Source organism: Chroicocephalus ridibundus, chromosome 1, assembly GCF_963924245.1.
Source record: "Chroicocephalus ridibundus chromosome 1, bChrRid1.1, whole genome shotgun sequence".
In the NCBI taxonomy this organism is placed as follows: Eukaryota; Metazoa; Chordata; class Aves; order Charadriiformes; family Laridae; genus Chroicocephalus; species Chroicocephalus ridibundus.
In genome coordinates, this window is record NC_086284.1 from 61,142,055 (window position 1) to 61,168,172 (window position 26,118).

Sequence of the window (26,118 nt, forward strand, 5' to 3'; positions counted from 1 at the left end):
GTGTTAGCCACCTCTATTGAGTTTGGAGTTTGGGGTGGTTGGAGGGTTGGTGAGAAGCATTCCTTAAGGGTTCTTCAGGGGCTGCTTGGCTCTAGGCTGGAGTTAACTATTAATGGGCTGAGCTCTTTGACTCCTTTGTGCCTTTGGGAACTACAGGGTTGAAGCCATCAGAGAAAGAGAATAGAAACTAATCACTTTTGTCCCCTCATATATGTTTAGTGAAGGGCTGTAGACTTCTTTTCTGACCTCTGTGTCACACTGAAAAAAGACCCTCCTCTTTCCATTTGAGATAAACTACTCTTCCACCTCCTCCTTGCTCTCCCAAAGTGTACTACTGCAAGAAAATGGGATTAAGTGGGTTTAACAAGCTGCCACTTGAGTTGCCACAAGTTGTGTTACCGTCCCCACTTCAACATGAAGCAGAGGACATGAAGTGGTTTGTAGGAGAGGGGCAAAGAGGGTACTTAGGAGAGACTCAGTGGATGTCTCCAGGTGTTGTCAGGACCTCCACCACCTAAGTCTGCAAGCTGTTGCAGTTAGAGATGAAAAAGATTTATTAACATGGGTATCACTGGCACTTGTAATAAAATAACATGTCATTTCTGTTTAACAGCAAAGCTGCCCCATTTCTTAGGCTGGGTTAAGCATTACCAGGCATATTACAAAGAGGAGTCTGGCAGTGGGTTTTTGTGGGCTCATAAAGTGGGTCCACCCAGGACATGCAGACACACAGCAAAGGAGATGGTGGAATAGTTGTCCTCTTCAAGTTAGTTTACTGAGATAAAATGTGATAAAAGCTTTCTTCATATTTTTAACCCAAGACTTATGTTCAGCATTTAGGGTGCACACTCTGGGAGAAGAGAGGGTTCTTCGATGGGGTTAGCTTAGAAAGGCAAGTATCGTAGTGGTCTGTCAGCGATACACCGCGTTGGCTCTGATTTAGATTGACTGAACCCATTTCCAAGCGTTTGAGAGGGTTAGTCATGTTCTCTTTGAAGAAAACCCACGTGTGCGTGTAGTCCTGTGTCATCCAAGTGTAGCAACTTGGGAAGCATTATTAAGAGGGCCATAGGAAAATGCATGGGTCCCTGACATGATGCGATAATGACATGTTCAGCGCGGCACTAGAAAAGCTTTGCATTATTCAAAGTGCTGAATAATATACATGATAATGCATAATGGTGTTATATGGTAGGATTATTTTGTGGCATAAGTGACTTGTGCTCTGAGTATCAAGGCAAATAATTGTATTATTTTGTCCTCATTTTTGACGTAGCAGAATAGGCTTGGGGGTACAGCTTGAAATGGGGAGGAGCAGGAGCAGGCAAGGGGTTTTTTTTTTTTTGGAAGGCCATGAAACACAGTGGCACCCTCTGCAATTTATTTCTCTGTGCTTGTAATTACGGAGCGAAGCAAGCTTCCTAGCGCACCCGGGGCAGCGTCCCCTGCCAGCCCCGCTGCCTTCAAGTGCACCAACCCGGCTTCTGCCTGGCGTGGGTTAGCTGGTCCCTCACCGGGAATACTGGCACGGGGTGGAGACTGCCACAAACCTGACGCCTACGGACCATACGGATGCCACCCACTCAAGCTGTGTGGCACCATGGGCTCACACCTGCACTGATGTGTGGTGCACAAAGCACTTATAAATTGTAAAAGCCACTGAAGCCAACAACCTGCTGATGATGCTGGTGGGTTTATGAGCTCTGTTAATGGAAGTCTGTGCTGTGGACGTGAAGGTCTGAATGCTTCTGAGAGGACATGTGGGGATTAATGAGGTTCCACATTACATGAGGTTTTCATTCCTGTTTTCCTCATTTCCCCCTCCATCCATTTTACTTATTTAAAATTTGCATGCAAATGCGTTTGTTGATATAACGCTAAGGTTGCAAAATCAACTTCGCAAACCCATGTTTGTTTTAACCAACACCCCCGCTTCATCCACAGCATGCCATCCAGCTCCTGGAGCAAACGTGACAGATAGCAACCTCCTCCCTAAATCAATCCCGATCCGTTCCCAGCACAGCCTCCGTCCTATGGAGGAGTCCTGTGACAGGGAAAAACCAACCACCACCCTTCTGTATTTAATACTTGCCATAGTGCACAGGATGGGCAGCGTAATTAAGGCTGCATGGATAACCTCAGCCCTGGCAGTTCGTCAGTTATGAGTGTTTAAGTTTGCAACTTCTTTTGAACATAGTAGTTTTGGAGGTTTACTAACTGTAATACTGATATCTCCCTACCTTGACTCTTTCTAAGGAAAAAAAAAAAATATATATATATATATAAATAACTCCAAACCAACCACCATGTAGGTAGGAAAGTTTCTCTTTTAAAATACAGTCGAGTATTCTTTGCAGTGTTGTAGCCAAGAGTCTAATTTCAGCAATATCCTTTACAGGGTGGAGTCTCCTCTGCCAGCTGGTGTTCCTAAGCTTAGTTATCGCTTTGCATCATCTCACAAGTACGTTCCCAGGCGAGCTGTGCTGTATGTACCTGCGGATGATGAAAAGAAGATACGAAAAATCCCATCCCTAAATGTAGATTGTGCGGTGCTGGACTGTGAAGATGGCGTGGCTCTGAACAGAAAGGTAATTAAAAATTATCTGTGTGATATAATCAGTGCTAAAAAGAACTTGTGGAAAAACATTGCCTTTGCCTTGGGGAAGTGACAACCAGAGAGACAAAGATAAATCTTAAGATCTACAAAGTAATGTAACAGTGATAGGCTTTGTGAAGGTGTTGGGAAAATCTGATTACCCAGAACTGAAAGAGATCACACGTGACTAAGTGGGGAGGGAGTTTTGAAGGAGCTGGGCGTAAGCTCTCATCACAGAAGAGCGGGAGATATTGTTATTACTGCTGCATATTTCTTAGGGAAGAGGAGGAAATGGACAGTGAGGAGAGAAGCAAGAAAGGGTCAGTTCAGAATCACCAGGTGGGGGGTTTGTTGTTGAAATGAAAGCATGTACAGATCATGAGCAAAACAGTGTGGGTTTGGGTTCGAGCCTTGGGATGTTTCGAAAGATTTACTTACTGAACTTGTTGGAAGAAATGCTGTTAGGGGTGTTTCTGAAGGAAGCAGAAGTTCGAACCTGAGTGCGCCAGGGTTTGGACAGTGATTTAGATTGAAGGATCTGCAAGAAAGGAGGCATGGAGAGCAGCCTGGCAAAGAGATTTAGCTGCGTTAAGTACCACTTGCCAAGTTTTTGTTGACATTGAATTGTGAAAGAAGAGAGAACAATCTAACATACATTCAGTTGTGCTTGCAAGCAGATTTTTAAAATATCTGAAAATAACAATTTTAAAATATTTCACATCTTAATGTATATGAGAAACTGGTGTAAATGCTTCCTAGTGAAAAGTATTTCTGAACAGGAAGGTAAGTTTGCCATCATTTTTGCATCGTTGTTCTATTTGTCTGTTTAGGGTTTGAATATGAATGTGTTGTCCAGGAAGTTATGAAAATAGACCTGAAAATTTTCCTGTGTCATCTCAAAAATGTGGATGAAATTTTAGTCTTTTCTGTTTCTTGGGAGTTAATGCTTTCCAGAAGGACTCTCTTGGGTAGTAGTCTCTTTAACGTTCAGGTCTTTACAGGTATGATGGAAAGAAAAAAGTTTACAGAGTTTGCATGTATCTAGTTTAGTTCTGAAAAGTGAAAATAGCATTGCTGAATGTTCACGTGTACTGCTGAAGACAGCTAGAAAACATTTTCCAGTTGCTAAAATTCTATGTGAAAGACTAAGATTATATCTGCTGGCACCGTGATGTAATATTCTTTAGGTCATATTTGGGAGGCTACTCCTCCCAATGTGTCACTGTAAGGTGACACAGGACACAATTGTGTATTAAACTGTAGTATTTGTAGGTGCAGCTTAATTATGTAAAACAAATCTTTAATAGCAGAAGCATCTATTTGTAATAGAGGATGACAGCAAACCAGAATTTTATGATCAAGGTTACAAAGTTGATAGTAGTGATTTCTAAAGGGTGGTAAAATTCTAGCTCTGTTGAGATGAAGGGGAGTTATGCCACTGGGTATCAGCTCTGCAGAGAGAAGAGGAAAGACCCATTGCATCAGGAGAGGTGCCGAAGCTGAGTAAGGCAACCCGATCTGCTCCTTGTGTAACAATCAGTGCAACTAAGAAAAGGCAATGGGTGATGGTATTAGGTGGCCCTCTCCTGAGAGGTACAGAGGCACCCATTTGCTGACCTGATGCACTCTCTAGAGAGGTGTGCTGCTTACTGGGGGTTCATATCAGGAATGTCACCCGAGAGACTACCAAGCCTCATACAGTCCACTGACTACTATCTGCTGCTGTTGTTTCATATGGGCACCAGTGATACAGACAGAAGCAGCCTGAGGAATATCAAGAAGGATTACAGAGCCCTGGGAGTGGTGGTCAGGGACTCTGAGGCACAGGTAGTTTTTTCATCAGTCCTCCCGGTTGAAGGGAAGGCGGTTAATAGGGTCAATTGAATCTGACAAATCAACAAATGGCTACAGGACTGGTGCCACAGCCAGGGGTTTGGCTACTTAGACCATGGGAATTGCTTGAAAAACCTGGTCTGATGGGGCCTGATGGGGTCCATCTGTCAGAGAAGGGGAAGAGCATCTTTGGCCAGAGGCTTGCCAAGCTCATGAAGAGGGCTTTAAACTAGAGTTGACAGGGGAGGGGAACCTCAGTCCATCCCACTCCTACCAGTATGATGCCAATGCCTGTAATACATGCCCAGAGCCTGGAGAAGGGTCGCAGGTCAACAGGAGAGCACCTGGGGTGCAGCACAAAGAGATACCAGCCACTCTAGCCAGTAAGTTAACTTCACAGAGCCCCAATTTAAATGCCTCTATGCAAATGCACGTAGCATGAGAAATAAACAGGAGATCAAGACGTGCGCACGCCTGCAGGGCTATGATTTTATTGGCATCACAGAAACGTGGTGGGATGGCTCCTGCGACTAGAGTGTTGGAATGGAAGGATACAGGCTCTTCAGGAAGGACAAGCAGGGGAGACGAGGAGGGGGTGTCATCCTCTATGTCATTGACCAGCTGGAGCGCATAGAGCTCCACCTGGGGATGGATGAGGAGCCAACCGAGAGTTTTTGGGTCAGGATTAAAGGGAATGCAGGGACAGATGACGTTACAGTGGGGGTCTGCTACTGAGCAGGAAGATCAAGCAGGTGAGGCCCTTTATAGACAGATAGGAGCATCCTCATGTTCCCAAATCCTGGTCCTCATGGGGGACTTCAACTGCCCTGATACCTGTTGGAGGGACAACACAGCAGGGCATAAGCAATCCAGGAGGTTCCTGGAACGTGTCGATGATAACTTCCTTCTACAAGTGATAGAGGAGCCAGTGAGGAGAGGTGCCGTGCTGGACCTTGTTCTCACCAACAAGCAGGGGAATGTGAAGCTCAAGGGCAGCCTTGGCTGCAGTGACCATGAGATAGTAGAGTTCAAGATCCTCAGGGCAGCAAGGAGGGGGCACAGTAAGCTCGCTACCCTGGCCTTCAGGAGAGCAGACTTTGGCCTCTTTAGGGATCTGCTTGGTAGAGTACTATGGGATACCTCAAGGGAAGAGGGGCCCAAGAAAGTTGGTTAATATTCAAGGATCACCTCCTCCAAACTCAGGAGTCATGCATCCCAACAAAGAGGAAGTCATGCAAAAATGCCAGGAGGCCGGCATGGATGAACAAGGAGCTCCTGGACAATCTCAGACTCAAAAAGGAAGCCTATAGAGGGTGGAAGCAAAGACAGGTAGCCTGGGAGGAATACAGAGAAATTGTCTGAGCAGCCAGGGATCAGGTTAGAAAAGCTGAGGCCCAGATAGAATTAAATCTGGCCAGGGATGTCAAGGACAACAAGAAAATCTTCTATAGGTATGTCGGTGATTAAAAGAAGACTAGGGAAAATGTGGGCCTTCTCTGGAAGGAAATGGGAGACTTGGTCACCCAGGATATGGAAAAGCCTGAGGTACTTAATGACTTTTTTGCCTCGGTCTTCACTGACAAGTGCTCTAGCCATACTGCCAAAGTCACAGAAGGTAAAGGCAGGGACTGGGAGAATGAGGAGCTACCCACTGTAGGAGAAGACCAGGTTCAAGACCATCTAAGGAACCTGAAGGTGCATAAGTCCATGGGACCTGGTGAGATTCACCTGCAAGTCCTGAGGGAACTGATGGATGAAGTTGCTAAGCCGCTATCCATCATATGTGAGAAGTCTTGGCAGTCTGGTGAAGTTCCCGGACTGGGAAAGGGAAAACATAACGCCCATTTTTAAAAAGGGGAAAAAAGGAAGACCTGGGGAACCACAGGCCAGTGAGTCTCACCTCTGTGAACAGATCCTCCTGGAAATTAAGGTGGAAGATAAGGAGGTGATTTCACACATGGAAAATAAGGAGGTGATTTCACTAAGGGCAAATCGTGCCTGACAAATTTGGTAGCCTTCTATGACGGTGTTACAGTGTTGGTAGATAAGGGAAGAACAACTGACATCATGTACCTGGACTTGCTTTTGGCCATGTCCCACACAACATCCTTGTCTCTGAATTGGAGAGGCATGGATTTGACAGATGGACCACTCTGTGGATAAGGAATTGGCTGGATGATCACAGAAGTATTGTCCAGGTACGTAGGGACAGAATGAGGGAGGTCAAAGCTTCTCTGAAATCAAAACTGGTGAGGGATGAGTGGAACAAGAATGGCTGCTACGAGTGCATCAATATCAAAAATGAGAAGGAAGACCAGGGCAAGTATGGAGCCACTGCTCCATGAAGACTCAGGCTTTACTGTCAGAGCCTGCTCTCAGGCCTCATAGGTTGTATCCTAGAAGCAAACCTTGGGGGAGGGAGGTAGCAGCCACAGTAGGGGAGGATGGAGTTAGGGCCTATTCAAATAAACTGGTCCATGGAACCAGACAGGACACACTGGAGGCTGCTAAGGGAGATGGCTAGTATCATCCTGAACCTGTGGTCTGTCATCATGGAAAGATCATAGTGGCTGGAGGAGGTTCTTGATGCCTGGAGAAAGGCAAATGTTATAGCTGTCATCAGAAAGGGTAAGAGTGAGAAGCTACAGGTCCATCAACCTAAGGCTAGTCCCCAGGAAAGTGATAGTCCTGGTTCTTATGGAAGGTATTTTACGGCGCACAAGGACCTAGCCAGAATGGATTGATCAGAAGCAAATCATGCCTGCCAAACCTGATCGCCTTCTCTGAATAAATTTCTGTCTTTGAGTATGAAAGCTGAATAGATGTTGTCTGCCTTGACTTTAGCAAGGCTTTTAACGTGGCGTCTCATAAGATCCTGGTTGTCAGCCTGAGAAGAAATGGACTGGATGGACAGACTATAAAGCGGGTTGCAGTTTGGCAGGAATCAGGTGGTCCATGTTGTGTGCTATTTTTCACTTAGCTTTGCTGGGTCCAATACTGTTTAACTTCTTTGTTAGAAACCTGATTGATGGTTCACAATGAAACTAAACTGGGGTGCAGTTGATATGCTGGAGGGCACAGATGCTCTTCTGATGGGGCTTTACAGTTGGAGGAACAGCCTGAGAGAAAAGTAGTGAAGTCCAACAAAAGTAAAAAGTGAATTCACGGCATCAGGCTGGGATAACCCTATGCACCAGTACAAGCTCAAGCTGGGGGGTGACTGCCCGGGGGCAGCTTTGCCAAAAAGGCTCTGGGTGCTGTTATACAGCAGGCTAAACAGGGTCAGCAGTGCGCCCTTGCAGCAAAGGTGGCCAACTACCTCCAGGGCTGTGCTGGCGCGGGTGCAACCAGCAGATCCAGGAAAGGATTTCCCTCCCCTGCACTTGGCTTTTAAGGGTCTCCATTGGGAGGGCAGAGGACTGTGCCCAGCTGTGGGCTCTGGGACAAGAGAGAGACTGGCCAATGGAGAGGGAGAGAGACCAGGAAGGGCCACCAAGGTAGTCATGGCACAAGAGGAGAGGCTGAGGAGCTGAGTTTGTTCATCCTGGAGAAGAGACATCTGAGGGGGCCTTGATGGAAGCTTTACTGCCAGAGGGGAGATGGATGGATGGCAGAGCCAGACTCTTCACAGAGGAGCTCAGCAATTAGGTGAGAGCGATGGCCACAGGTTGCATGAGGGGAGATGCTGACTGGAGACAAGGGAAAAAAGTCTTTCCCATGTGGGTGGTCAGCTACTGGAAAAGGTTGTCCAGGGTGGTGGTGCATCCTCCTTCCATGGGAATATTCAAGCCTTGGCTGGATGAAGCCGTGAGCAACCTGGTGTAGAGCAGTAGTAAGCCTTGCTTTGAGGAGGCGAATGGACGAGGTGGTCTCCTGAGGTCCCTTCCAACCTGATAGACTGTGCGATTGCATGATCTAGTAGCAAAGCATAGTTCAAAGTGATTGGAAGGTTGAATTTCATTTTTAGATCTGCCAGAGATACTCAGGAAGACTTTGAGACTTAGGTTCTGTAAATGTGAAGCTGAAATTATTATTGCTCTTGCAGCTTGATTTATTAATGTTTCTGAGGTGTTTGGAGACTTTGTGTGAAAGATATGTCAAGAACATGCACTGAAGTACAGTATTCAGTGACCCATTGCAAATGGGTCATCTGAAACCGTGGGAAAAAAACCACTGGGAAACAGCAACACTGAGCCTGTCCTTTAATCATTATTCTTAAATACTACTGATGAATTTGACTATTTATTGCTGTATTTTATATCAATAAAAATGCTACTTACAGATTTTCTTGAAATTGCTGCCAAAATGTTGGGTTTGGGGAAAATCAGGACCTGGTGAAGGTTCACAGTACCTCGAGCCAAACTTATCTGTCTACAAAAGGCCTTCACTTGCATCAAGTCCAAGAAGCAAGTTTGAACCACATCTTAACAAGTCTATTTTAAGAAGATGCTGTGTGTATTAGGATTAAGTTAGATTTGGAGAGATCAAGAATCTGGAATGTCGGCAGCTCCGTTTGGTTGTGCGTTTAGACGGCAATGAGGAAGATGAGCTTTCTATAACTGAAACGGATAACATTTGCAAAACTGCATCTGGTTGCAGTAGTTGCTTTTGAAGCTTCAGTCATAAATTAAAAATCTTTAACTATTTTCTATACAATATTTTCTCTCAAAGAAGATATCCTCCCCTGTGCCCTGCCCCCACAATTATGTTTTGTAATGGTTCACAGAGAGCGCCAGAAGAGGGGAGCCCATAGCCATATCTAATCTGCATACCATTTTGGTTCCTGCATTTCTTACCTTCAAGGGCTACAGCACCGATTTCAGCTATCATCTGTTGACTTCTCCTTCTTTTGTATCTTTTTTTTTCTATTTTGACTAAATGAGAAAAAAAAAAACCCTTGCAGCAAGAAGCTCACAAGGAGAAAATTTCTCAGCGAATTTTCTGAGGGGAACCTGTGGGAAGAAATGGCTAAAAGGCAAAGTTACAGCGTAGTGAATACTAAGCCTGCAAGTAGAGTGTGAGCTGATCCTGGTGTGATTAGGACATGTGGGGCTTTTGTAACCCCTTTAGGACTGGACAGAGCTGTAGGAGGTCTTCAAAAATTCAGAATAGGGAAGATGATAGGAAGATACCCCAGTGTTGCTGAAAATTTCAGCCTTCTATTACAAAGTTAGCTTTAGTCTTGCTGACCTCAGATCCTGGTTGGGGCTCCACATGCTGGTTTTAGAGGTTCAAATCACGTGGTGTGGACTGTCTGCTGCCTCTCCAAGTGTCTGGCTCTGTAAGACATTGACAGTTTCTATGACAGAAATTTAGTTTTTGTTTGGGGGGAGAATTGAATACTACTGAAGGGAAATTACTTTCCCTGAGCTACTATACAGTAGTATAGTATTTCCCCCTACAAATAAAGATAGGAGTTCTTCCACGGGGATGTACATGCAAAATTTCTCCAATGTTGCTATACATTTTAAAGAAATGACTCAGAATGGCTCGCTTGGTGATATTTTTAAGTGAACAGTTCAAATAGAAATTCTAAAACTATAAAATTAGAAATAATACAGATTGCAGTGTTGATATGTTATAAATGCACCACACTCTAGAGACTTATTGTGAAATGGTACAAAGATAGCCTACATCTATTTTACCTTTTTGCAGGAGAAGGCCTGAATATTCTTTCATTTTAATTGTAAAAAAGAAAAAGATAAAAAAGATGTCTGCATCAATGTGCTTGATCAAGTCATATAAGCCAGTAAACTGAGTTGCATGTAATGTCATTGAGAGGTCTCTGTGTAGGAGCTGAGCTCTCTGAAGATATCTCGAGGGCCCTCAGCCAAGCCAGCACTCCCTGGTATGGCTTTCTCTGTAGAGCTGCGTTACTCACTGTGCTTCCGTGCCAGGTGAACCTATTATCAGGTAGAAAAGATTCTTCCTCCTCTTGGAGAAAGGAAGATTTCCATGCCAGTGCTTTCATTTTCCAAGGGCAGAGTGGGCTGAGATTTCATAGCTAGTTCCCACGGGTCTTGTAAGGTTACCACCCTTACAAGACAGTTTTCCAGGACAGCATTTTTTCCAGCAGGATCCTGCCTTCAGTGCTGCTATTCTTCAGAGCATCCAGGAGGTGTTAGCTGCCAGGTCAGCCTAGGAAAAGACTAGTTGGAGCTGCTACTGTAGTGTTTATGCATCTTTCTGAGTCCTTGACAAGAGTTTCAGAGCATTTTGATGCCTCCAAACCAGTGCTATTAGTGACTTTATCTTCACTGAGGTCAGTATGAGGCTTTGAATAAGTGGGATGTATGGCGCTTCACTCTGTAGCTCTCCTCAGTGTGCCATCAGGCCAGGCAGGGCACTGGCTGTTCTGCCAGAGATGACCTTTGAAAATTATCTCAGGCAAATTTTGAAGGGGCTAAGATTCGGCCTTTTCTTTCCATGGGGAATGCCAGTGTTATAACTAAGAAGCAAAACAAAACTCCATGTTCCCCCTCATCATGTTTTTTGTGTCAGAGGTGTAAAATCAATCCCTGGGAGTGTACATATGGCTGGGAAATTTCTGTGCGGGCATCTGACACGAAACACTTGAAAATAGGAAGTTTTATTGCTCCTCTGGAACTAAATAGATGTCATTCATACAATAAAAGTTATCGATATTTAGGGCTGCACCGTGAAACGATGTAGGACCAATTAGGGTTTAAATTCCTAAGCCCTTTTTGCTGTGTATCATGATTGTATCGCTTTCTCTTCTAGAGGGCAGTTGCTCTCTCCTCCAGCACTTGAGCAAGAGAAGCTGGGGAAGAGGAAGCCTCAGCTGTGTCCTTTCCTCACATCCCTTCCTCGATAGGGAAAATGAAGAGGACTTCCCGTCCTCTTCAACAGGAGAGGCCCCTGAGCCTCTTCTGTTCTCCCTGCTCCGCTCAGCAGCAAGGGGAAGTTTGGTTGAGCTAAGAGGATGTATGGGGAAGGACCTATTTTGCTCATCCACAGCACGGCCTCTTAGGGTCATAGCACAAATTTGTTCCTATTTAATATCTTGTAGCCACTTAAAAGATCATCGCTGTGCTGTGCCACGGAAGAAAAAATAAATTCAATTAATTCTTTTGAATCGTCTGTTTTTAAAAATAGGATTAAAGCCTGACCACTTTGCAAACTGTTCCATTATGAATAACGCATACGTAAGAGATGACTCTGGATTCATTACGGTTAAGAGCAGATCATCCGCATACATGCTGATTTTATGGAGATTTGTCCCCATGAGAATGCCTCCTCCATCTCTCTAGTGATCTGATCCTGGGGTCAGAACAAACAGCACGCTGGCGAGAGAGCATCCTTGCCTACCATTTTTCCCCTAATCTGAAGCCTTCTGACCTTTTTATTCCTTATCACTGATGAGAAGAGGCTCTTGTATATAAAATAACACTTCAGCTACATTTGGGGGTGGAGTTAGCATTTATATGTAAAATGGGTCAGTGTGGTATAGAAAAAAAAATCCTAGGCTTTCCTTATTGAAATGCATTTTCTTATTGATCTTATTGAAAGCTTTTACAGTATTAGTGGAAAAAAGCTGCAGTTGGTTTCCATAAATCTCGAGCAACTTCAATTAAAATCAACAGTTTTCCTGTATTACGTGATGATAATCTTTTTTTTCTAATAAAGCCAAGTTGGTTAGGATTTATCAATGCCGCAGGTATTTCTCTAAGCTCATAGTGAGAATGTTAGCTAGTACTTCATAGACACAGTTGCATGAAACATTGATAACTAGGTTATTTTACCAGGTCTTTGCTTTATTTATAATAAATTAGTACTGTACCTAATTGTATTCCTCCTACAGGGAGAAGGCTTGCTGATAAAGTGTGTAGAGAATGATTAAATGTACACAGGCACATAGTAGGGTGACTTCTCTTCAAAAGATGCACAAAATTAAAATGGGAATGCTGCTTTCCCCGGTGGCTTGCCATTATTAAAAGTCTCAGTAGCATGGGAAATTTCTTCTGTAGGAATTGGGGAGTCCAAAAGTCTCTCTGGTTTATTGTAGGGAAGCTGAACTGTACAGTGAAACTCTGCAAGGCCTTTTTGATCCTTGAAGAGTTCTGATGAATATACATTTTTATGAAAGTTGTAAAGTGTTTTCATTTCCTTATTAATCCCACCATGGTCCTGGAAGAACTGCCACTCCTGAGTGGTAACTGTGACAATAAAAGTTTTTGTTCCTATTGTTTTACGCTACAAGCCAATCATCTTCCTTACATAAAAATTTGAGGATTCATAAGGACAATTGCAATATTCAGCAATTTTCTTCTTAATGAGCTCAGTAATGCCTGTGTCTCTTCGAGCGGAGCCTTTGAATTGCCAGTTATTTCTTTTCCACTGATTCAGATGTACCCAATTAAGTTTGACTTGGACATGTTCTGATAGAACTATTACTGCTGACAGAATGGTGTCTAGAAACTTAGGGAAAATGCCTTGGCTCAGTGTTAACAGGAATTTCAGGCAGGAATACATAATAGACCTGGGGAAAGATTTTAAAACATACAGTTAATGTTTGTATGGACTTGAAATTCACAGTACTTCAACTCTGTGTGTGTAGTCCACTGTCTGCAGGCACATCAGCACACCTGGGTACTGAAGGCTAATTGCAGGACTGGAAGTCATGTATTGCTACACATTTCTGGACCAGTTTTCAATATATCATCTGTTTTTGTAGCAGGAAGGATCTGGCTGCACAGCCACTGAGCATCTATCACTTAATTTGAAGGGAGCTGTTGAGTTTCAAGTGTGCTACAGAAAATCAAGCCAATACAAGATGTTTAGTATACACATGTGCTTTGGAAACAATCTGCTGGATCAAATTTGGGCAGACTTTTGTTTGTATGCAGAGCCATGTGTTGGGTTGTGTTTTCAGGGCTGCAGTGCTACTGCAGTTGAGCAAAACATAAAGGTACTGCCCAGATCGCAGTCACAGGGGTTCTCAGCGCTCAACATAATTTGCTACTGGTCTCCTTTGGATTTTTGTTGGCCATGAGCAGGCAGAAGAATATGTTTCTATTGCAATTAATCTTGAAACCTAGTCTTGAACCTGACTTCATTGTACTCATAATCAGTAGTCCACACTGCTCGTTCTTCCACATTGCAAGGGCCACATTTTGAAATCAGAGAGGCAGGCCAAGCATGAGGAAACCCACAGATCCCATTAATAGGGGCGTGGGTCAGGAAGTGGTAGGACACACAGAGAATACAGCGCTTGCCCTCTTTGATAAACTTTTCTATGAGGCATCTTTACAGTAACAGTCAAGGTAGTGGTCTAGTGGAACTTTGGTCTGATTTAGGTAAGATAGGTAGGTATCAGAAGGTGGAAATGCATGGTACTTTTCCCAGTGCATTGGTGCCATCAAAGCTGGACCTGTCCCAGGATGGTGAGGAGTTGGGGGGAACCTTAGAGATACTCAGAAGATTATAGGCAAAAGCTGTGGCTTATTTTACCAAGCTGTTTAAACGTTACCTTTTTGCTTGTGGTTTAGTAGTATTATTAGGTAGCAAAACAAGGAAATGCATCGGGATGCTGGGTAAGAAAAAGGAATTTTTGATGTCAGATGGTGGAACAGCGTAGCTGTACACATGGAAGTTGCAGATGAGGGTGAGGATGTGTGTGGTCATGGTTAGGCTTAGGTACCTTTGCAGATGTCAGCCGAAAGCATGATATTTAACCTCTGTACCTTTGGATTAATCTATTATTCTTCTGGAGACTAGAGAAAAGGATCCTAGCACTCAGTATCTATGCAGAAGACTCATTTCCTTCCACTGTATGTCCAGTTAGCAGGAGTCCATGATATTTACAATGCTGAAGATTCTGCAGTCCTTATTCAGATAATATTTCACAGTGAACTAAGGACATTTGTGTCTAGATGAGTAATTCAGGATTAAGCCCTTCAGGAGTCTGAGCAGCTTCTTCCTCCTATGCACCACTGTATATTGAATTGAAGGCATGTGTGCTGTGCTAGTTGCAGGACACACCATTCCCAAAATAGCATAGAACCATCTAAAACCAGCCTTTTATTTCCACCATGAACTAAGCGCACACCATGACGTCCCTTCAACTTAGAGTGGAGTAATTTATCTCTGTTCAACAGAAGACAAACCACATGGATTACGATTGCCTAAAGCCCTGGTTTTTACATATTCTGTGAATTACTTTCTTCTCTGAATTGTGAAAAGACTGTATGTTAAACAGTGCTTTATACACCAAAATAATACACTTCCATGAAACAGGCTGGTACTCAAAATAGCTGTAAAACCACATCTCTGGCTTACTGAAACTGGAGAGCATCCAGAGCCATGAATTCATTGTGCACTCACATACCAGAACAGAACAAGATACGCAACTTTTGTGACTTTTCTAGTCCCTATCATAAAAGCCAAAATAAGTGAGGACAGATCATTAGGAAGTGCAAGCATTTATTTACTCACATCTAAACCTGTGTAGCTCTGCTGGCTACATAGTATGCAGCAGGCTCCAGGGGCACAAAAGCTCTTAATGTGTCCCCAGGTCGCATATTGCCATGCCCAGAGTTTGGGCTTCCAACCAAGGAATCCTTTTGCAAAGAAGCAAAGAACACGCCGATTTTTTTTCTTCGCTTTGGGTAAGTCAAAACACCTAGCTGCATTTGAAAGTTGCTGTTTCGGCAGTGCTTTTTGTCTACGTATGGAGCATGTGCAGTTATTAGCACGTCTAGGTATATTGGACAATGTATGTTATGTATCTGTCTCCAAAGACAAATGCACACATCTGCAAATCCAGCACACTTGCAGATTTGGATGTTACTGTAAGCTGCTCTGCTGAGGTTGCCCATCTTTCCTTTTGGCTACAAATATCACAAGGGAGACTATGATCTGTCTTCTTGTTTATCAGTAAGGAAAGTGGTAAGCTGACTGTGGAGCCTGATCAGCACTTTGCATCTTTTCTGAAAGGATAAATAAAATCCTAGTGTTCTCTGAGGTTGACTGCAATTTCTACCTTTAAAGTAGCTTGGGTGCTCTGAGATTTCTGTTTCAACTCCTGAATGGCTGCATAACATAGTGCTATCTACTGTGTATCATTGTAATAGCTCTTTTTGCTCTCCTTCTTCCACCGCCGTGCATTGGGGCTACCCTCTCCAGAACAACCTGCTTGCCGGTTATTACTTCTTTAGGGCTGGGAGAAAAGAAAAGAATTGTAAATATTTTTCTTCATTTCTGATCACTGAGCTCCAGAAGACCATAAATCCTTATGTTACTCCTCATTTGGGAGCAAATGGTTGTAAAGATCCTGGCTGTTCATTTTAGTATGATTATAAACCGTGGCTTGCTCATTCTTTCCTCCTTACTTGTTACAGTCTAGTGAAGAGTGCGTCAAAATAGTTGCTCCTATGCCAGGCTTGAGATAACTTCATCTTCTAAGGTTTCACAATGCAATTGTGCGTTAAAAGGGGATATGTTGAACAAATTGGTGTTTTCTTCCAGCTTAGTCAGGTTATTCCGTTACATTTTAAACTTTGATTCTACACAGACTCGTTAACCAATTATTTTTAAATAGAATAATTATAGATCATAATTTAGTGTGCATTTTCTTGAGAAAAAGGGCAAATTAATACATGTAAACATGGGTGAATCTAGTTAAATAAACTGTCCACAAAATCCTTACAATATGTAAACAACATTTGTTATGCCTTGGAGATAGCATATGATTGGACTCGTGAGACCCTGTTTATCCTACTGAACAGTTTCTTTTATAACTTCAAAGGGAATTTTATATATTTATGGCAATAGCAGGGTGTTAAGTGTAGCTAGACAGAAATTATACCTCAGCTATTTAGTTAATGCCAATAGGGATTAAATTAGATTTTATAGCTGTTAGTAGAAGTCTGTTTTGTAGCTAACAAGTGGGATTTTTAAATCCTGGAAAGCATAATCCTATTATAAAACTGGCAGCTGAATTAACATTATCTAGGAAGCAAGTCTTCACGGATTAACATTTTTTGACATTAACAAAGAAAAACTAATGCTACAGGGATATTAGATGCTTTTCCCAAAAGTAGGAAAAAAAGGAAAGTGAATATAGGACAAGATAAATGGCACAAATACTGCAGGAAGGAAAAATAGAGTGAAATATGCATGAGAAATTAGATCTGGGAGTGGCCATGTTCTGCCTCAAATACAAAAGAAATACGCTAAGTAGGAAAAGGCTCCACAACTGGTAGTTCATATGTTAGCCCACACATTGATTTATACGTGCCTTGTGACTAATTCACAGTTATCCAACATGAGCGTGCGATAGTCATGAAGGCCTTCTCCTGTCCTAAGAGATGAGGTCTTTCCATTCCAGCTAGATGCTGTAGGAGCCAAGGACTGGCAGCACTGCAGAAGAAACACTCCTCCCTTCACTGAATCAGCCTATAAAGCTGTTCCACAAAGACCCTGATGAAGTTCTTACATACATACCTTGAAGGAGAGTTACGGGACGACTGCCGGAGGCCGTGGTACAGGAGATGAGTGCGTCACTGAACTTGCTTGTCCTGCAATATCTTATTCTAGGCATTGATAGACTAAATAGCTATAGGTATATACCATGTCATATTTCAATTAAAAAAATCTTTGTCCCCATCACAGTTGCAGAGCAAGCATTTTCTTACTTAAAACTGTGAGGTATACATCTCCTGTAAATAATTTTAAAAGCTCTATGTTTACAATCTGAGCCCTTATTCACAGCTGCAGCATTGAAATAATGAAAGTAGTATTTTGTTGTGTGGAGGGTTAAAAGGAATCTACTTGATAGACTTACCAGTCAGAAAAACATGCCGAACAATTTCTTGCAGATTTTGCAACATCATATTCAGTGTTGTTGACCTAGTACAGATTTCACTGTATCTGTTGGCTGCCATCTTGTCTCATAAATTACTTCCTTCTTATCAAATAGAGAATTTCATTAATTATTAGTGAGAGCTAAACAGAAACTTGTTCTAACTTGGCCTTCCAACCTCACAATTTCTTGGTTCAAGTAAAGCAGAACTAGATCTGAGCTACTGCCAGACGGGGGGTTTTGATATCAGAGGTTTAACTGTGGCTTTGCAAACCTAATACATGGCTTCACAGGTTGATTCTTGGTTTGGTGCTTTTGAAATGCTGTGGTTTTCCTCCTTGTCGGATTCTACTTTAACCATGATTACTCACTGGGTTACATTTTTACCAAGCATCTTTTCTGCCAGAGCACGTGTGTATAGCAGTCATGGCTGTGGTTAAATCTGTTACCAGAGGTGGTAACACAGAGGTGGCTGTGACTGTCTTAAGGGGTTTCTTAAAGCATGGTTGTGTAGCATAGGCTTTACTTTGCAAAGCATATAGCACCATCTAAGCTGTGGAAATAGTGTGAAATTTCTAAGTTGCCAAACCGTCCTCCTCTGAAGTTAGTGCCATGAGGAAGAACCTTGGCACCATTATGTCAGTGAGACAACTCACACCATTTGGCATCAAGAGGGCCAAGATTTATCCCCTGTTGTGTGCATGTTGCACCAACGATAATGAACCCTAGTGGGAATTGGAAATAGTTGCTTGCCCTCTGTTGTGGCTCTTTTTCAAAAATCTGTCCCCCAAATGCCTTTTATTTATTTATTTATTTTTCTGTATGTAGAAGCATGCAACAGTCCATAAGCTTGGTGCTTTAAAGCATGGAGGTATCTTTTAGTATTGCCACAGCCCTCTGAGCAGCTGGCCATCTTTGAATAAGTGGGACTAGAAAGTGCCTGTGATTTCTTACATGAGGAAGGACATGAATTTGATGTCTACTGGAAGCACATGGTCCTTAGATAAAAGACCTATCTTTCTTTCGCCCTTAAGTAATGAACAATCCCGTAGCATTTTAGAGTTTGTTTCTGGTTTCACTATCTGCGTTGAAAAGTATACAGATTTGGCCCATAAGACTTGGGTTTTTTTAAAAAATGTTTGGCTAGCACCTCAGCTTGTGTAAATAGGTTTAGCTCTTAATTTTTCATATGGTGACACATTGAGTAAAGCAGCTCTCAAATGAGAATTAAAGAAAGATTATGTGGGAAGACAGTGTTATATGACTGGGGAGTTGCATCCACATCACCTGGCTGGACACTCATCATCTGCCTCCAATCTCTGGAAGAGATAGACGGAGATAAGAGGGGTCATGTGGTTACTGAGCAGAGCACCTTTCATCCTCCAGGTGACCTTGCACCTGCTATGACCGCCTGCTGCTTGACTGTGGAAGAGCTCACTGAACCAGGAGGGAGGGATGAGGGATGCTTGTCTCTGCCACCCAGCACTCTTGCATCTGAGTATGTGGTTTTCTAGAGTAGATGCTTTGTAGAAGCTCGTTCAGGGCCAGCATGTGAAAAACCGCAGCAGCAGCTCCTGAGCGTTGCCAGTCAGGGCACCTGATCTCCAAATTTGCCTTCATGTTGTCAAATTTGCTTATCATCGGTGATGTACAATGGAAGTGCCAAGTAGAAAAATAAAAGCCCAGAAATGTGATGGTGGGTTGTAGGTTTCAGTGCTTGAGACTTCTACAAGTAGCCCTGCACACACATGCTCGATTTTGTAGCTGGGGGAAATTCACGCACTGAGCAGCTTCTGAGTAGCACTTGATGTGACTTGACAGAAACTAGCAGAAAGAGCAACTGGCTCGTAGCCTGTGAGGGCGATCCTGATCCCTGGTCAGCTGGCATCACCTCTTCCCATGTCCCTCTCTTCATAGAGGTGTATTTGGTGCTACATAACAAAGTGCTGAGTGGCTCATGCCCTCCTGGGGGTGACGTTCCCTGCAGGAAGAACAGCCAGCAGGCCGAAGAGATCTCAGAGACCTCCCCTTTCTTCTGCTGTTGAAACTCTGAGCTTTCTCTGCACTGCAAAGCGAGAACAGACCCACAAGGACCACATTTCCAAGCCATATGGTTTGGCAAGCAACCTCCTGACTGGAGTCAAAAAATATAATAATAATAATGCATATTGTGCATATTTAACAGGTACCTCTAAGCACGGAAAACCAGGTAGTAGCAGAGAAGAGATCTCTGTGAGCTGGTTGTGGCACACTGCAGCTTGAGCTGGAGGTAAGAAGGCTCTTTTCCAATGTGGTCCAGGAGTTGATAAGTTGGTCATTTGGACAGGGTGTGAAGAAAGACTAGTAAAGCAAATGAGGCCCCTCTGAGGGGCAGTGGCACAAAGCAGCAGCTTCCCAGCTCAAAGAAATCTTGCCTGGGGTTCCACACAGGGCTGCCTATAGGCCCTTTTTTGACTCTCACTGTTCAAGAAAAGAAGACTTGTGCTAGCTTTTAAATGGGCAAGTTACACACAGGAAGCTCCCAACTTGTCATCTGCTGACTTTTTCACACCCAGAACTCCTCAGGTGCTTAGTAAAGTTGGTATATATAGTAAATCTGCCATTACTATCAAGCCTGATTCCTTGAGTGAAGCAGAGCATTTATTGAATTGTGTCTTTTTTTGTTCTACTGGTAAACATATCTGGCAGGGGAAACTAGGACCTCCATTTGGGATTATTTGCTGAAGGGTTTTCTGGGGTAATAGAAGTATTGAGCTGGAAGAGCTGTCGTCATCTAGTTTAGTCCTCTGATCTGAAGCAGGATGAAGCCTTTCCAAAGCACTCCGATGGATGTTTCTGTAACCAGTTATAGAGAGTGCCCACAGATGTCTCTGGTCGCCCTAATGTCTACTCAGGGTTTTCTAATCATTTAACTTAAATGTTATTTTCAGCAAGTGAGGTGAATTTTGTTGTCCGTGACCACTTACAGAAAGAAAAGCAGAAACCTGTAACCCTCTCCTATAAATCATTATTCCATGTATTGAATTGTTATTAATGTCTCCTATATAGATTTTCTCGTTTTAGTGAAAGTGACTGCATATCCTTCAGCTTTTTCTATCAGGAGGTGTCTGAACATCTTATCAGTCTTCTTGTAAGCTTGTGGATATTTAGATAACTGGAGGGCAGATTTAGATTAGATATCAGGAAGAAATTTTTCAACTATGAGGGTGGTGAGGCACTGGAACAGATTGCCCAGGGAAGTTGTGGATGCCCCATCCCTGGAAGTGTTCAAGGCCAGGCTGGATGGGGCTTTGAGCAGCCTGGTCTAGTGGGAGGTGTCCCTGCCCATGGCAGGGGGTTGGAACTAGATGATCTTTAAGGTCCCTTCCAACCCGAACCATTCTATGATTCTGTGATTCTGTGAACTGAGGTCTTATAAATGCAATATAAAACAGTGCAATTACTTCCTGTTTTTTGTAATAACACTGAATTGGTGGCACTCATTCATTTCAACCTACTACTCTTAATGCATTTTCAGCTTTGTTTCTCCCTCTGTGGCTCTGTCTCATATGTAGTATTGTTCTATCTTTTTCGCTTTTTACTGTCTATCCAGTCAGAGAATGTCTTTGCATCTCCCTCCAAATTACAGGTCTCTGAAGATACTGAAAATCTAATCTCTCTTGCACTGTTCAAGTCATTAATGAAAATATTGAAATTGTATCCCTTCACCCTCCCAGAGGCTGCTCAGTTGAATACTGATTGTTACCTTTTGAAGGTAGATTTCCACATTAGCACGTTTCCTTTGAGGTTGTTTTATGCAGCAGTGTCAAAAGCCTTCTCACATCTTGACTGCCCTCCACAGTTTCTCAACACCTCTCTTGAAAGCCGATGGCCAAAGCTGGAGATAGTACTCCAGAGGCAGTTTCACCAGTTCCAGGTAAAAGGGGACAATAACCTTCTTAGTCTTCTGGCGATGTTTCTCCTAATGTAGTCCAGTGTGCCATTTGCCTTGTTTGCAATGACAGCACACCGTTCCCTTGCTGGCCCTCATTCAGGTTGCCCCCCACCGAAGCCCCAGGCCCCTTTCAGCTGGCACAATCTGTAGCCTGTCACGTTCAGCCAGGCAGACACGTGGGGTTATCCGGTCCCCTCTGCACAACTCCCTCCTTCTTCTTGCTGAACTTCCTGGTGCTCCAGTTGACCCCGTCCTCAAGGTTCTTATGGTGCCTCTGGACTGAAACTCTAACAATCATGTCCCTCTAGTTTGGTGTCACTGGAAAATTCACCCAGGGCTCATTCTGTGTCATCACTGAGGCTGAAGCAGAAAATGATGGATAAAATTGTCCCTAGTATCAAAGCCTAGTATCTCTACTTGTTACAGGCTGCCAACTAGTCATCGAGCCATGGATAACTATCCTTCAGCTCATCTCTCCAGCCAGTTTTCAACCCAGTCCATTCTTCTAGCCCATATTTTCTCAGCTTCCAGATGAAAATGCCATGCCCTCTAAAGTCACAGTGTATTACATCTGCTGCTGTCTCTTTGTCCGCGTACCCAGTCATTTTGTCATAAAAGGCCATCAGATTCATCAGGCAAAGGTGTTCTTCTCTCTCCAACCCACGCAGACCTATCCATTTTCTTCCCTCATTTCATTGTCTGTGCTTATTGTGATACCATGATTGCAACCTGTTCTGTCCACTTTTCTTCTTTACCCAGCTAAAATCAATATTTTGCTAAATTTTTTGCTTTGCTTTGCTTTACCCAGCTTAATGAACAAGAGGCTTTATTCTTACTTCATCATATAGCTTCACTGTGTCAGGTATTTTGAAGCGTCCTTAGCACTGGAGCATATCATACTTTCTGATCATTAAAATTTTAGTTTCCTTGAGTTGACTTTAGACACCTGCATCCAAGAATGCAATTCCCAGCCACACTGCTAATCCCCGCATGTGCTCTTAAGCGCTTGAAAGTCTGCTTTTGTGCATACTCAGAAATGCTTCTGTCCTCTTCTGGCAGCTTGTTGCCTCTCTCATGCCAAGGCTATCAGAAAGATATGTTCTGTCTAAGGCCCTTGAGCAGATGGGATCAAAACTTGCCTAGCAAACTCTGACAGGAGACACATGCAAAGCACGGAAACCATGGCCTTTTTATTTAAAAATGACTAGGATAGGAAAGAATAAATAATGGTCATATCCATGGTGGTATTGGTAGCAGGCTTACTGTGAGCTGATGGATCAGGGTTAGAGGGGAAGCCAGAACAGGGGAATGTCATGGTGGTGCCTGATCAAGGAGAGACCATGGACAAAGATTTCTTTAAACAACTGAAAGAAGTATCTCAAATTCTTCCTGACTCTTATGGAGGACTTTAACCACGCCAGTATCTACTGAGAGGACAGTGTGATGGGAAACAAGCAATCCAGATTTCTGAAGTGCGTGGAAGACAGTTTTCTGATGCAAGCTAACTAGGGGAGATGCTTTGCTGGATTCCTGAATGAGAACGAACTGTCAGTCAATAGCAGCCTTGACTGCAGGAACTGTCAGATGCTGGAGTTTACAATCGTGAAGGCAGTGAGTAAGGCAAGGAAACAAGTCTTCAGATGGTAGGCAGGCCTGATCCCATGTTAGGCTGCCCCTGACGGTAAGGGCTAGTCAGACTTCAGTGACAACCTGCTCAAAATGCAAGAAAATCATCTGAAGGGCAGAAGAACAGTTAGGAGTGGCAGGAGGCCAGCTTGCTGAACAGAAAACTCTTGATTTAACTCAAATGTAAAAAGGAAGCATACAGGAAATGGCATCAGGAATAGGCTACAGAGGAGGAATAGAGAAACATTTATAACCTGGGCATGTAAAGCCAGAATGAGGAAGGTAAAAGCCTGGCTGGAGTCAAAATTGATGAGGGACCTGGAGGGCAACCACAAAGGTTCCAACACTTTTATCAGCAATATAAGGCCAGGGAAAATGGGGGTCTACTACTGAGTGGTGGTCTTTGCTTGCAGGACATAGATAAGGCTGAGGTGTTCAATACTTTCTTTGCCTCAGGCTTTGCTGTCAGACCCTGCTCTCAGGCCTCCTACGTTGTATCCTAGAAGCAAACCTTGTGGGAGGAAGGTAGCAGACACAGCAGGGGAGGATGGAGGTAGGGTCTATTCAAATAAACTGGTCCATGGAACCAGACAGGTCACACTGGAGTTTGCTGAGGGAGCTGGCTAGTGCCATCATGAAGCTGCTGTTTGTCATCATTGAAAGGTTGTGGTGGCTGGAGGAGGTTCCTGATGCCTGGAGAAAGGCAAATGAGTCGGATTCATCTCAGAGGATCTCAGCAACAAGGCAAGATCAATGGCCACAGGTTGCATGAGGGGAGATGCTGACTGGAGACAAGGGGAAAAAGGTCTTCCCGGTGCAAGGGGTCAGACACTGGAAGAGGTTGTCCAGAATGGTGGTGCATCCTCCTTCCATGGGAATATTCAAGCCTTGGCTGGATGAAGCTGTGAGCAGCCTGGTGTAGAGCAGTAGTAAGCCCTGCTTTGAGGAGGTGAATGGACGAGGTGGTCTCCTGAGGTCCCTTCCAACATGAATTAGACTGTGTGATTGCATGATTTTCCTAGTGATTAGAAGACTTGTCCAGGAAGCATTGTGCAGAGGTCAAGTTGTCTTTAGCTGGACTGATGACAGCACCCTGCTTGCTAAATAAAACTCTGATCTGTATGTACGCACCTCTGTGGTAGAGACACCCTCCACCTTGCTTTAAATAAGTAGATATTAACTGGGCCAGAGAGCGAATCTAGGCCTGAAGCTGACTTTCTAGCTCAGTGATTAGGGCATGAACCTAAGAGAAGAGAGACCTGGATTTCTGTCTGTGCTCCAGGGAGAGCTTATACATTTTAGCCTATGGCTTTTTTTCAAACATCACAGTGCACGTGTCCCTGTGTGGTTCTAGTCCTAGTTTACTAATCTAATCAAGAAATCAGATCCTCAACAGGCATGAAACTGGTACCATCAAAGGTACTGCTGTACTACCAGGGAAATTTTCATTTATGCTTTTTCTTAACAGCCTGCCACCTCCATGAGCAGCTCTTTCTGTTTAAAAACCTTGAAACAATTCATGTAGTTTTTACTGCTTTTCTAGTTGTAAGTGGAAAATTAGGTACTTTACTTACAACTGCTGACAGCTTTTTTTTCCCTCCCTCTCTACTCTTCCCTCACCTGTTGCGGTTTGAAAAACAGTTCAATCCTCCTTTTGTTGGAAGTGCCTGGATAGAGACTGCAAGGGTCAGGACGAGAAAAAATGGACGTGTTAGAGGTCGCTGAGTGCAGCAGCCCCTTAGAGCCAGTTCCACCATCAGTGCGGCTGAGCAAGTGTTGCCAATAGGCAAATGCGTCCACATATTTACATATATGTGTCTGCGTGTGTATATATATATTTTCTGACTGCACTAAAAAAACAGGGTGGACAGACAAAATCTGTTCCCACCGCTGCATGCACTCCCTCTATATAGTAGTATGCATACACACAATGTCTGCATAATATATATCTGTACACACATATGTATATAATGTGTATATAATGCATAATGCCAGCCATATCTGGCATTAAACAGTCAGTATATCCCGTAGCTGTCCCCAGATTTCTTGATCTCAGTTTCTGTCCCCTGGACCTATCAAGCATGGAGGTTCACGGCCCCACTGCAGTTGCTGTTAGTCAGACTTCTTTTCATTAAACACACACACACACAGGAGCACTCCTGTAGCTGGTCCCAGATCCCATTAACAATTCAACTTAGCTTACCATTAACCTGAGATTTACCACTTCTTATTGCCCATAGCCATATGTATTGTTAGTAAATTAAAGGCAAGGTTTCTCAAAGTCAGAGACTGATGGTAAGAAACTTGCTGTCACGGTTTTTTTCAATAGGAGGTGGGTGCTAAACTGTTATTCCAAACCCTGTTTATCTACCGGTGTAGCTATGAAATTAACGGCTGTAAGTGTGGCGTGCTTGAGCATCCTATAGAATTAGGAAGGAAACTTCACAGAACTGATACATGTTTTATTCGCGATTAAAAATGCAAAGTACTGTATCGCTTAGCTGCACTGACCCACATGTGAGGGTCTGTACATGCAGCATGTTTTACGTATCCCTTTGTAGAAGGTGGAGGAGGAGGAACAGCTCAACTGGGTTAAGCACGGTAGATGGTATAGATAGGAGCTTCTGGCTACCCTGCTGCTCTTGCAGTTGATTAGCTGTTTTCAGTAATTATGCATTTCCATCAGGGGTGCAATGGTTATCACCTCTGGTAATGAGATTACTCCCATTTCATACAAGCGTAATGTTCTGCCAGTTCCCTTTTGGCACTTTACACGTTTCCTTGACTCGCGCTCTCAACACTTGCCGAGGTTGCTCACCGTATTCTCTCCTATGGACTCACCGAACTGTGCAAACAGGTTCCCCAGCATTTGTCAGTCTCGTGGAAGCAACCTATAGGCACACCAAGGTAGCCTCGCAGCACATACAGCAAAGAGCTTTGCAGTAACTGCAGTGAACTAGTTCAGTTTTTTGTTGTTGCTTTTTTTTTCCAAGTGGCTGCAGTAGACTGTCACGGAATGGGAATTTCATGTTTTTCACTTATACGAGGTGTCTCTCTAACCCATGACACAGCATCCAAAACCCCCCAAACATGGATTTGCATCCCATCCACCACAGAAGGAAAAACGGATAAGGCACTATCCTTTCATTACAATATTGAAAAACTTGCAAACTTTGCTGGATTCCCTAAATGCAGAGTATTCATTCCCAAAGCACCATTAAAAATCATTATTGCCAATTATAGGACCTAGAGAAGTGGATGCTGGTGTTGCATCTGACTTACACAAATAAATTGTCCGTTCTTCTG

General features: G+C 43.5%; 1 protein-coding gene across 2 annotated transcripts in view; it reads left to right on the forward strand.

Moving 5' to 3' along the window:
- The window catches only part of CLYBL (citramalyl-CoA lyase), a 178,023-nt gene that overhangs the window by 89,261 nt on the left and 62,644 nt on the right, over window positions 1–26,118 (forward strand). For both annotated transcript variants that reach the window (XM_063336985.1, XM_063336992.1), the window contains exon 2: window positions 2,399–2,588. In XM_063336985.1, the coding sequence (XP_063193055.1) occupies window positions 2,399–2,588 (190 nt within the window). The remainder of the gene's footprint in view (window positions 1–2,398; window positions 2,589–26,118) is intronic.